Source organism: Bidens hawaiensis, unplaced genomic scaffold (genome assembly GCF_021521415.1).
Source record: "Bidens hawaiensis isolate Kalapana, Puna unplaced genomic scaffold, B.hawaiensis_p1.1 tig00018502_1, whole genome shotgun sequence".
Classification (NCBI taxonomy): domain Eukaryota; kingdom Viridiplantae; phylum Streptophyta; class Magnoliopsida; order Asterales; family Asteraceae; genus Bidens; species Bidens hawaiensis.
Genome location: NW_027492800.1, coordinates 353,228 through 366,752, shown reverse-complemented (window position 1 = coordinate 366,752; position 13,525 = coordinate 353,228). Strand labels below are relative to the sequence as shown.

Genomic DNA, 13,525 nt, shown 5'->3' with positions numbered 1-13,525 from the left:
AAAACCGGTTTTTGACCGTTGTATAACGGCTATATGGCCGTTTTTTTTTTTGACCGTTTTTTTTTTTTTTTACCATTTTACCCCCACAAACATCTATATATAGTTTAGGTTGGGTATTGGTTAGATCACACTCGATTATACAACTCCAAACGCTCTAAACGTTTATTTCATACGCGATTATTTTGTTATCTCACGCTCAATTATACCACATTACCACTCCATACGCTCTTATTTCGTAGTCGATTATCATGGCCTCCCAAAGTGATGCTTCATCCGTCAACATGGGTGCCTCGAACACGGGAGAAACGGTCGTTCGGGTCATCCCCACGAAACGAAACCAAGATGTTTGGCAACATTTCGACCTATGCGAAATGTCTAACGGTAGCCAAAAAACTCGATGCAAACATTGTTTGAAGTTTTATGGCAAAGATGCAAACTCCACTTTAAAAGCGCATGTACAAAGGCCCTTTTGCAAGGCCTTGAAGGACGAATCGGGAAGTAGTTCGCAGCCGGAGATGACGAATCAAGGAACGGTGTTTACGTACGACCTTGAAGCGGTACGTCAAAAGTTTTCAAGCTTTGTGATTCAACAAACACTTACTTTCAACCACTTCGACAACCCTCAATTCACGGAGATGATGCAAAAGTATGTTCAACCACGCTACCAACACGTAAGTCGTTCGACCCTTAGAAGAGATTGTCTTAAAGCATGGAAAAACGCTAAATCCGAACTAATTTCATACTTTTCAAACTTACAAACTGGTGTAAACTTAACAACGGATGTGTAGTCGGTACCTCATGGTTCGCCCAACTCATACATTTGTGTGACGGCTCATTGGGTTGACCCCGAGTCGTGGCAAATGATGAAACGAACCGTTGCGTTTCAATTGTTTGATTACCCGCACACGGGTAGAAATATTTTTAAACTCTTGGATAAAGTCATTCGACAATACAAGATTGAACATAAAATCTTTTCAATTTCGTTTGATAACGCGTCCAACAATACGGCCGCGGTTGGCCATTTAAAATTAAAGTATAAACCTATTTGTGATGGAGCGTTTTTTCATAGCCGATGCATTGCACATATTATCAACTTGGCCGTGCAAGATGGGTTAAACGTGATCGAAACGCAAAGAAACAATTTTAAAAGAATGTTACGAGATGTTTTTAGCAACAATAAAATATTTTCAAGATACAAAAAATTTTGTGTAGAAGCTAATTGTCAATGGTTGGGGCCAAATTGGGATTGTCCAACAAGATGGAACTCGACTTGTGATATGTTTGAGAAAGCCATCCAACAAAAAGAATCATTAATTGCGTTTCATCAAATTTTGTCAAGTAGGGGTAAATGTGCACCGTACGATCCTAGAAACTGGTTATTGATTGAGATCGTTACGGAGGTCCTTCAAATTTTTAAATCTTGCACAACTAGTTATCCGGGGTTTACTATCCAACAAGCCCCATTGCTTTACCAAAAATTGCTGTCATGTGCACAAAGTTGAGTGAACTTCATTGTAGGGGTGCACCTTATTTTGATATGGGTGTAAAAATGAAAGAAAAATTTAGAAAATATTTTCAAGAACTACCCGCTGTTTTGACATGTGCTGCTGCGTTAAACTCTTGCATCAATGTTGGTGGTGTTGAAGCTTTAATAGAAAAAATTTGTGATGAGCTAGAGTTAAACGACGATCAAAACCCCTATTATAGCCAAACTTTAAAGAATGCTTTCAACACCACCTTGTCAAACATGTATGATGTTTACCTTACAAAATACGGGTCGTCTTCCCAAATTCATGACTCGTTAAGAGCTGTTGCCCAATCCCAATCCCAAACCGACCTTGAAATGGGGATGTACTACATGATTTGGGAAGACGCCGGTAAACGTCAAAAGGTAAACACCCCAAGCAGTGAACTTGGAAGGTATGGTGGTACCAACTTTGTGAAACACATGACTCCGGATGAATTTAGAAGTCTTGATTTGCTGGCTTGGTGGAGAGGTAAGGAGGATGAGTTTCCGATCCTCGCCGCCATGGCCAAAGATTTACTAACGGTCCAAGCTTCCACGGTAGCTTCGGAGTCTGCTTTTTCTGTTTCTGGCAGGGTTATATCGATTAGGAGGACTCGACTCACTCCACCAACTATAGAGATGTCGATTTGCTACAAGGATTACTTGGACTCTTTAGATAGGGCACAACATCAACGCTCACTCGAGGGGGAAATGGAGTATGAGGCGGGCTTGTATGAAGACGAGGTCAATCAAGGACACACTCAACCAATGACCGATGAAGAAGCCGCGTACGACGATTACCTAAGGAATAGCTCGGGATCGGGTAGCGAAGAAAATTAGTTAAAGAAACAGCAAACATGGAGGCAAATAATGAGTAAGAAACAGCAAGTTGTTCATGTAATCGTGTCTAAGCATTCTTTAATGTTTGTATTTTTGAGTTACGAATATGCGATAACGATTTAATGTTTGTATTTTTAATGTAAAAGCTATAAATGAAAGTTATGTGTTTTTAATCTTCCAAGCAAAGAACCCTAACAACGAAAGCAAAGAATGGCTTCGGTCAGTCCGTTTTGCCTTGTAGTTACCGGTTTGCCTTGTAGTTACCGGTTTGTTTATACTGTGAAAAAATAATGGTTATTTAAAAAAAAAAAAAAAAATCCGGTTATTAAAAAACCGGTTAATAAAAAAACCGGTTTATTAACCGGTTCTAACCGGTTTCTAAACCGGTCCTAACCGGTTAGACCGGTTAGGGTTTTGACATACAAAAACCGGTTATTAACCGGTCCGGTTATTAACCGAACCGGTTTTTTTCCGGGCCAAAAAAACCGGTCCGGTTAATAACCGAACCGGTTTTTTTAAAAAAACCGATTTGTGCACCTCTAGTTGGGATATCTGGCTTTCACCCAGGAGACCCGGGTTCGATTCCCAGCAATGGAACTTTCTTTTATACGAAACAAAATAGATATTGTAATTGAACAATCAGTCTTTAATACTTTTTGGATAATCGGTTTTCGTTACAACCCATAAATATAACATCATTTACAAATAAAAGTTGCCTTGGTGATCCTTGTACATGCTTATAACAAATGCTTTATATGACTTGTACCACATCGTTTATAGAAACTTTTTCCAAACGGTTATCAAACGTCACCACTCGAGCTCATTCAAACTCGCATGATTTGAAGTCCTGAAGCAACCAAATCAATGCCACCTTCAAAAAACAAGAACGGAATTAACAATTACATCCTGTAAGTGACCTTTTTATTGGTTATTTTAGGTAAAGATGGAAATGGGTCAAGGTACTCGTTTTGACCCGTCTAGAGAGTTCACGACTCACCTGCAAAGGGTCAAGTATTAGCAAATGAAAATCTGATAATCAGGCTCCGCAACTCCTACATTTAGGTAGTTAACATCAACTACCGTCTCCCCAAAATACTCTGCCAAAAAAATAAACATGAATCATTTGATAATTATATATTAGTAGTTTAAGAAACATGCAAGTGAATGGAAAAACGGGTAGTCAAAGTCAACAATCAGTAATGTAAACTTTAAACCTTCATATATAGTTCTTGCATAGTTTGCATATTCAGGTATAATATCACGGTAAATGATTCCTCCGGGACGTGCATCTAATACCACTAGTACCCCTGTCAATAACATAATCAACAAGTCAAAACAAAACAGTCGAGTTGATATAGTTTTCGTAATCATATTTTGTACATTTATTAACTATAAAAACTAAAAAACGGGTTAGATGAGGTACCAGGTGCAGACCAATCGCTCGTTGAGTTACTTGGCAAAGGGGCTAACCACAAAATGTTGCGCAGATTCATCGAGTCATCATACATCACATTTGAACCTGAAAAGAAAGCATAATGAGAGATGGAAGCAAAAAACTGCCTCGTGTGTTTTTAATTATTCTTTGGGATTACTTTCGGCTTAACCTGCTTAATTAAATGAATCACGTTCGGGTTGACCTGTTGAACTAAACAACTGTCAACTCGTTTAAAAATAGAATCAAAAAATACATTTATAAGGATATGACAAAAAATTACAGGATGATTAAAAGTTTAGTCGGATTAAGCATGTTGTATGCGGGGCAAAGAACATAACACTGTAAAAGGTTAAGCAAATAACATAACATCGTAAAAGTTAAAGTTTATACATTTTTGGCAATAACCCATGTTATATGGAAACACCTCTTTATCATATGCCGGATATTCTTTAGCATGGAACCTGCCAATATACAACCTAGCATTGTCACGGCTTGATGTAAAAATAGTACATCCAAACAATAATATCCTAGTTATGATCATGCAATAAAAAGGCATATATTTGCAACCTGTAACTCATGCTTATAACTTACAATATGCCAACTCGCCCGTTTGCAGCAATGAAAAGATGACCGTGAAAGAAGTCATATCGGTTCAGTGATACATTTAACCCAACTTCAGGGCCGCGATCAACAATAAGTTTGAACAAAAACTCCATGTATGAATTCAGTTCCTGTAATACATTTAATGTTCAATCGGATAAAACTCAAAACAGACAAGAAAATCGTATGTGAACTTTGAGAAGCAGAGAAAACGATTCTACGCCCAAAAAACGATGAAGAAATCATATATTCATGGCGAGGTTTCAAAAAAAACCTTTGGCATATTTATTTGATTTTGACCTGGTTTAGAAATCGCCTTCCGAAAGGGGTTCTAGTAAGCTCACATCTATCTTCATTTGATCCTTCCACATCAGGCACCTTAATAAGAGTACAATTATAATAATGGATTCAAAGTTGAAGTTTCCTTCAAATTACTATGAACAACTCACATACATAGATCATTGTTGGATCCAGGGCACGCTGAATAGACCCCGGGTCACCACCAGAATCAAAAGCGAGGCGAGCGATGTCGAAAACCGGTGCCGGTGGCGACCACACGAGATCATTCTCGCGAATGCAAGGGATTTTGGAATGAAGCAAATCAGTAGTAGGGGGGGTTAAAGGAACGAGGAATTTGAAGCAGGATTTGAGTTGGGCTGCAATTTGAGGGTTAACAGATGAGGCTTCTTGACGTGTCGATAAAAGTGAGAGAATGTCTCCGGCGGTGGCAGACGGTGGTTGCATATTATTATTGTTGAATTGACGAATTGGGTGGGGTTTAGAACGATAAGAGGTAGAAGCTGTGAGAGAGAAGGTGAGAATGAAGGCGAATTTGAGTGGAAGTGATGATATTAGTGGATTCACCATGCTTCAGTTCAGACTCAGATTCAACAAACATTTGGGGAATGAATGCCCTCGTCTTTTAACTTGCTTCCTTTATCAATTGAGTCACAATTAAGGAACATATGTTTTTGTATTTTACTACCATTTATCTTGTGGTTGAAATATACTACCGTGTATGCGTCGTGCTCATTTTTCAAAAGCAAAACCAAACGTTACTCTAGAGTTCGGTAAAATGTTTGTGAAGCTCTAAAACAAATTGAGAGTGAGCTAGAAATCGAACGAAAATTCAAATATAAACTTGACTATAAAAGCGAAAACCAAACTCAATCTCAAGTTTAACTGAAGCGACTTTTATTGAAAGTTGAACTCGGTATCAAATACTCGCAATTAAAGAAGATATCAATTTTATTAGTTTGAATCAAAATACAACAACAGTTAACAAAATAGAGCGACAATGGTTAATGATGACGGGGTAGCCCAAATCCCTAAAGCTGAAGCAGAAGTAAACACCTTTGCTTCAACGCTTCATCTTCTTATCATTGATGTGACGTAAAAAGTAGTTGCTTAATTTTATCAGTCAACAAAATCTGAAAGTTGGACACATGCTTAGTGAGTGTTCTCCAAACAAAAGAAGATTAGCTCTTTCACTAAAATAGTAGGACACAAATCTGCAGTTCAAGAAGTCAAAAGTAAGACCTTCCTGATCAAGCGAGTGAGTTGGCACACCAGCTCGGCTTGACCACAACCTTCACACTATAACCCCACTTACGTCTAGGTAACCAAAATTCTTTCAATTATACATATACGACACTGAGAATGAATTTTTCAATAAAAAGAAGCATTCTGGGGTACGATTTTGCACAGATATTTTTTTTATTAAGTTCATTTAAAAAAATCATTTTGTGATATAAATAAAAACAATTTATGTACAAATTGTATAGATATAAGCATAGATGTAATACATTTTTTTTCATATACGCTATGTAATTATTTGTTTTACTTATAATTTTATAATTTGAATTATCCCATGTGTGACACGGGCTCTAAAACTAGTATATATATATATTCACTAGCCATTACCCTATTACAGCTTCGTAACAGCACCAACACCATAGCATACTCACCCCATAAGCAAGAAAAGGAGCATAGTTTTAAGACGGAAGAGATAGATGAAACCAAATGTAGCATATTATCAAACCTTAAAAACTGTGCATACGATAGACCGTTACGTTTTCAATGATCACACAAGTACCTTGAATATAGTTTCATACCACTTCTGATAACCCAAAAAGAAAAAAAGAAAAAAAAACAAACATTTTCATGACATCAAATTTCAATTTCCAACTTAGGCCTCAGAGGAATTGAACACATTAGCAATCTTTTCAGTTGGTACCAATGGCAAATACGAAGAAACCTTATACCCTTTCACAACACTCTGTTTACAGTCTGATTATATCTTTCAGAGTAATAAGCCGCTCTCGGCACCACCACATTAGCCACCTTAGGAAAAAGTGGCAGCCGGTTCAGACTATGCCAAGCTGAAACCACATAGTGCTCTGCAACCGGCTCCAGTCTAGTATACGCAGTCTTAGCCAACCCAGATGCAGTTTCCACGACACCAGCAGCCTTAACCTCGGTCGACACATTCTTCACAAATGGCGGCACTCGGCTATCGAATTTGTTAACCGACTCGTCTACCTTGCGGTCAACAAACTTTAGGACCTCAACAGGGACATCATGGAACTTATTATATGCCGGGCCCACAACAGTCTTTAGTGTACCCTCTATCGTCTCCACACCCGGTTTGAGTGGGCCCGAGTTGTTCTTAGCATAACCATAGAACTTTGATGCATAAAGAACTGCATGAAGCGCTGCCACTTGTACAAATTCTAGGTATTTTAACCTTTCTTCTTCAGTCTCAACCTTCTGTGTCAAATCAATTAGCAGCTTGTTGATTATATTATCTTCTTCAGTCTCAACTAGTATATATATATATATTAGTCTTGGTACGAAGAAACAATTTACAAGCAGAAATAAGAATATTCTCAAGAAAAAACCAAAGAAACCGATCTGAAACTGATTATACTGAAAAAACCAAACCAAAGAAACCAGACTTCCGATTCGGTTTCGGTGTTGCGTGTAATTAAAACCGAAAAAACCAAACCAAACTTACATATTTCCATTTTTCATTTGGAAGTTTAAGTGATTTATAATAATTTAATATATAGCTTAACCCAAATGTACAATAATATATTACTATTATTTACTAACAAAAAAGTTTAGCCCCGAATTTATTATTTTTGTGCAACTTTTTTCTTCCGGCCTAAAATTTTCAGTCAAAACCAAACTCAAACCAAAACCCGAAAAGACCGAGACCGTATGGTTTTCAAAAGCTAAAAAAGCAAAATTCCGGTTACTGATTCGGGTTTAGCCAAAACACATAAATTGTAGTAGCATGCATATATGTGATTCTATTCATAGAATTTGATAATATGGAGTTCTAGGGTTATAAAACAGGCCTAATACATCCAGAACATTCATATATAAAAAAAGAAAACCTAATTCCCAACTTGATTATATATGTTAAATCCACAAAATCATCATCCAGAAAATACTCATGTATTTCAAATTGAAAAATCAATTACAATAAGAAACCTACTCGATCAGATTCCGAGAGAGAAATAACCCCTAAAATTTTATTTAGATTTTGAAACTAATACAAACAATTAAATCAAACAGCAAATTGATCTAATCAATTCTTACAACATCAAATCGATCAAAAACCAATACGGGGGAAACATAAGAAAAGAAGAGACGAACCTCTGGTTGATTGCTAACAGGAACATCGTTTTCCGCCATGATCAATCAACAAGTATGATTCAGAATCGGAGACTTTGCGACTGTGTTGTGTATCGATGAGATGATCAATAATAATAATAATAATAAAATCGGAATTTATTAGGTCTAGAGTAGACTGCAATTTAAAGAGGGTAAATGTGCTATTTGGGCCCTTATTGTTTCCAGTTTTCTCAAACTAACCTCTATACTTTTCAAAGGTTTTGAATCCAGCTGATTCAAACCTAGTCGGTTTCGGTTTCGGTTTCAAAACGAAAACCTTAACTTTAACAAGACTGGGTGGGTTCATCGGTTTAGATATCGGGTCACTTAGACCGTTACATCGGTTGGCGATGAGATAAGTGTTTAATGGGTGGTTAAATTGGAAAATCATATCGGATATATGTAATTCGGGTTCTCAGTTTTAACTAAATTGAGCTTCTTCTTTTTTTTACCTGATATGTAATTTGATTTAACTTTAAATGGTTTTGGCTCGGTTTAGTCAGCTTGAAAGCGAATGTTGAACATGTAATAAGATATTTCAAAAGTGAATATTTTAAACATGCTCGCTTATAATTGGTGACAAGTCCGATACAAATATTATTATAATATAATCTGTAAGAAATTTTTGAATCCTTAGATTAAGAAATCAATGAAAGAGAAAAGAAAATTGTAGCGTCATCATTTTTCAAGCGGGAAAAGGCCTAGATGGGTAAAATCAATTGTGTAAAAGTCGAATTTCAAAGCCAACTAGTCGGTGAGTGGTCCGTCCTCGGACCCCTGCTCGAAGACTATCCCCAAGTCAGTCTGGATCAGTTGGAGGTAGTCAAAAGTCGGTTTTGGATTTTCCAAAATTCAGTTAAAAATCAGTCAAAATTCGGGTTAGGCGGTCAAAAGTTGGTTAGTCTACCTTTTTGACATGAATTAATCTATATATATATATATATATATATATATATCCAAAAATTAATTTTTTGTATTTACGATGTCCGAGTGCTTTTCAAGTACTCACAACTCTCCAATTAGCTGCTTAAGGTGTGTCTAGCGACTTCTACAACCTTGGGTAAAATTGATATAGCCTACCATTGTTTACTTTTATCAAGTTCACTCATTTTTCAAATGTCTTATAACATTTTAGGGCGCGTTCGTTTCATAGAATTCGTGGGAATTCAAAAGAATTGGAATTAAAATCCCATGACATGGTGTGTTAGTTTCGTTGGAATTGGAATCTTAGTTCCATTCTGGTGTGTTCGGTTTTCAAGGAATTAGAATTCAATTCCTTTAAACAAAGGGATTCTAAATCTTCCAAAATGTAAAGAATTTCAAGTGAATTCGTTGGAATGTTTTCTCAAGTTTCTTTTTCTGTTTTTTTTTTCAACGAGAACAACGAATAAAACATTTTAGTTTTTTTTTTACATTTTTTGTTTTTGATTTATATTTTGAATTATAAATTTTTTATTATTATTTTTGAATATTTTTTTGACGGGTTTTTATCTTAATAGAAAACCCCCTTGAAAAAATTCAAAAAAAATAAAATAAAAAAATCATAACGCAAAATATAAATAAAAACAAAAAATCTAAAAAAAACTAAAATATTTCCGTCGTTATCCTCGAAAAAAAAAACCCTGATTTTAATTCATTTGTCAAACGAACACAACAAGAATGAAATTGGATTTCAATTCCTTCAAATTTCAATCCTTGTTGGAATGTTCAGATTCCGATTCCAATTCTAATTCTAATTTCATTCCATTATGTGAAAAGAACACGTCCTTATATGTAATTGTATTTAAAAAAATAACACTATTCAAGAATTTTATTATCTTTATAGTTGAGTACCCTTATTGCTATATTTAAAAAACTTTATTTTTTATTTTTATTTTTTATTGTTATTATTATTTTTTTAACTAAGATGCATAGTTTGTATACCATGCATGATTAATAAACTCATACGGAGTGTGAGTAAATTATTAGTCAGAAAACAATAACATACAGAGTGAGTAAATTATTGATCAATGGTGTAAACCAGCCTAATTATGCCCTGGCTTCGAACTTAGATTGCTTTGACTTACAAGAATCAAACTTGAGCTTGGCTATTGGCATTGCCAATAACCATTTGGCATAGCTCTAACTCGATGCAAAGGATGGTGGGCGGTGCATGTTCCCAAATGCAAGTCGGCGGAGGGATAAGGATGGTTTATTTATTAATCTTTTTTAGTGTCTATCAAGTTAGTGTAAGCCTATTTATATACATTGATCTACTAGTTTTTAAACCCGTGTATTACAAGGGATATGTCAAATAATAAAAAAAAATAAATAAGTTTTGCTATTTGAAATAAATGAACAAAATTAAAAGTAAAAAGAAATAAAATGTATTGTACAAATAATGAGAAGTCTGTAATCACAAATTTATAAATTTGATAAAATCTCTTTATATACTACATCTGTTGTTTTATCACAAGTATTCAAATAGTCATCCAATATAAACAAATTTTAACCATGTCTACTAGTTACCCTGAATAATGCAACATGTAATGTTGATGAAAAAAAATTGGATATCGAAGGAACAAAACTACCTTAAAAAGATTGTTGTTTACTATTTTCTACTTATTTTTCATATTTTTACTTATTTGATCTTTAATCAATATTTTACTTTCAATTTCGTGACTATTTCATAACCCAATTGCTAAAATGGTTTTCACCCATAACCCATTGATAGTTAGTATGAATGAGATGAAATATTAGAATATATTAGAATGGAAATCGACTATTTTATAAGCCAATTGGCGAAATGATTTTAATCCATGACCCATGGATAACATATTTTTAGTTAAGGAGAATAGAGATTAGAAATTAGGATTTAATATGATTATGGCATATCATCATCTTTATTTTTGTTTATTACTAGAGTATAAGATTGCTAAAATGATTTTAACCCATGACCCACATATAACATGGATTAAGGAGAATAAAGATTAAAAATTAAGATTTAATATGGTTATGACACATCATCATCTTTATTTTTGTTTATTAGTAGAGTAAGATAAGATAACATTAGAATGGAAAATTGACTATTTTATAACCCAATTGTCAAAATAATTTTAACCCATGACCCATGGATAACATGGATTTAGGAGAATAGAAATTAGAAATTAGGATTTAATATGGTTATGACACATCAACATCTTTATTCTTGTTTATTAGTAGAGTAAGATAAGATAAGATAGGATTTATATACGTTGACCGAATTAGGGTTATGCATGAGAGTTTATTGTATTAAGGTTTTGAGTTAGTTTCCTTGATAGAATAATACACTAGTGCTCTATAAAACACGTGTGTTTTCGTTTATTTGATTGTTTGGGCTTGAGCGGCTCGTTTCGAGTTCTTTCTCTAAAGTTTGAGCTTTGCTGGTGAGTCGTTATATAAGATTGGGCTTTGCTCGTTTCAAGGCTCGAACTCGACTATATAGTGTGAAATTTATACATAGAAAAACTTAAAACTGCACGGTGTTCGTTAAGGCTCGACAAGCCTAAACGAGCTTCACAAATGCCTGAGTTCAAGCTCGATAACTAAATAATATTTATTTGATGCTCGGGCTCGGCTCGGCTCAAGCTCAAAAAAGCTTGGTCTGTAAGCTGTTTATTGATCCGAGTTCAAGTAGTACACGAGGTTAATTTGTTTGCGTCCCTAATTATTTATTTAAACTAATTAGCATGAAATGAAAGATTGAAATCAAACAAAAAGACATAAATGAGGGTGTTTATTGAAAATATAAAAGTTTGTTGGCATGGTTAAGTTCTCTTTTAGTAGTCCAACCACACGTAGATACTTCCACATTAATCTACTCGCCAAGCACGGGACGTAGAAATTTTAAAAATAATATATTGATTATTTATTAGCTGCATATATTTCATGTGTCCCCATATAAACAACCCATACATCTCTTTGCGTTAATGCCATCTCCGACCACCGCCCTTCTACGATCGGTCATTGTGGGCGCCTTGGCCACCTCAGACAATGTTAAATCTTTATTTGACGGTCGTCGTTAAATAGGTGTAAGTAAATATGTAATGTGTTGAGCATGTGATGTTAGCTTTACTAATTGTTTTTGGACATTTATAACTAGCTTAAGAATGAAGAAAACAATCGGCATGTGAATCATTAAATAGCCAATGACTTTGATATGATTATTGTGATCAAAGTAGGATTAAATTTGTGGATTGTATTTAGGGGTGTTCGTGGGTGAAAGCGATACCAACCTATATTGATAGGCACATGTGTATCCATACATGCTTAATAAAACTTTCCAATACGTTGGTTTACTTAATCTTATATTGACCGGTTAATAATAATTATGAAATCCATGTTTTTAACTCGTTGACACATCTTAACACGTTCTCAACAAAAGAAGAAAAAAAAAATCCATTCTTAAGATTTGATATCTCAATTAACCTTTTATGATGTTTCAGCATGCATCATAGGCTGATTATAATTGTAGTTGGTCTATTTGGCCATCATATTTGTCAAAGACGTTAGCTTTCCAAAGCGTGATTCAAATACGTCAAACACTTATAATAGTGTTACTATACATGTTTAAGCAATAATTTGGTGTCTTACACACCAATTTCTTAATATTCCAATTTAGTTGTCCTTAGACCAATTTTAACCATGTGTATATAAATAATAATCATGCTAGGTTTCGAAATTAAACACTAATACAAACTTCTATCGTAGTTTGCATTTCTTTTAGCTTACTATATAAGTGACTAAAGAAGTATGGCATCACTTTTACCATAGTTGGGCCAAATGATGGTTGATGCGTTATGAAACGTGCCATATTACAAAACACCAGTTACTTGGTCCCTCTCCATATTGCAATCATTTGCTCCATGTTCATCCTTCACTTGCATGTAGTTACGACTTCCACTTGCGTTGTTGGTTAATTTATTATGTTACATGTTTCCCATGATTTCAGTAGCCATGTTGTGAAGTTCTTGCATTTTTATTTCCTATAAATTGTACTTGCATTCTTAATATAAAAGAAGAAAATTAGCAAAGTTTTATTGTCTCTTTTTCTCTAATGTTTGTTGGAGTCGCTCAAAGGGTTTGTCACTTGGGAGATTAGCCATATTGAATCGGATTACTATCACATTACAAGACCTTGAATTATTTCCCATGATGTATTATTCAACTATACCTTCAATTTGGAAAAAAAAGGGATGGATTCTTGTTGCTCCTTGAGCTAACAGTGGGAAATAGCACATAGAACTCGAGTTTCATTGGTTGTATGTTGGGCATTGTCTCTTGGCGTGGTACCAAGTGGGTTGCCTCCCATGACAAGGATCATGGGCAATATGGGTAGGGCTGTAAACGAACCGAACGAATACGAACTAGACCTTGTTCATGTTCGTTCGTTAAGAAAATAATGTGTTCACGAACACTTGCCGAACGAGATTTTATGTTCGTGT

General features: G+C 35.0%; 1 protein-coding gene and 1 pseudogene across 2 annotated transcripts in view; both read right to left on the bottom strand.

The window, feature by feature from the left end:
* Positions 1–3,298: 3,298 nt before the first annotated feature.
* LOC143556276 (uncharacterized) lies at positions 3,299–5,249 on the bottom strand. The gene is made up of 7 exons (XM_077045638.1): positions 4,836–5,249; positions 4,683–4,760; positions 4,374–4,513; positions 4,173–4,243; positions 3,771–3,866; positions 3,562–3,654; positions 3,299–3,444 (listed from the first exon to the last, which is right to left on the bottom strand). Exons 1-7 carry the CDS (start codon positions 5,247–5,249, stop codon positions 3,362–3,364), a joined length of 975 nt encoding a protein of 324 aa, XP_076901753.1. The 3' UTR covers positions 3,299–3,361.
* A 1,321-nt stretch (positions 5,250–6,570) lies between these two features.
* LOC143556274 (stress-related protein-like) overlaps positions 6,571–13,525 on the bottom strand; it is a 271,130-nt pseudogene continuing 264,175 nt past the window's right edge. Inside the window, exons 2-3 of the transcript XR_013139359.1 lie at positions 8,046–8,090; positions 6,571–7,151 (exon numbers count right to left, since the gene is read on the bottom strand). The product of XR_013139359.1 is annotated as a stress-related protein-like (transcript). The remainder of the gene's footprint in view (positions 7,152–8,045; positions 8,091–13,525) is intronic.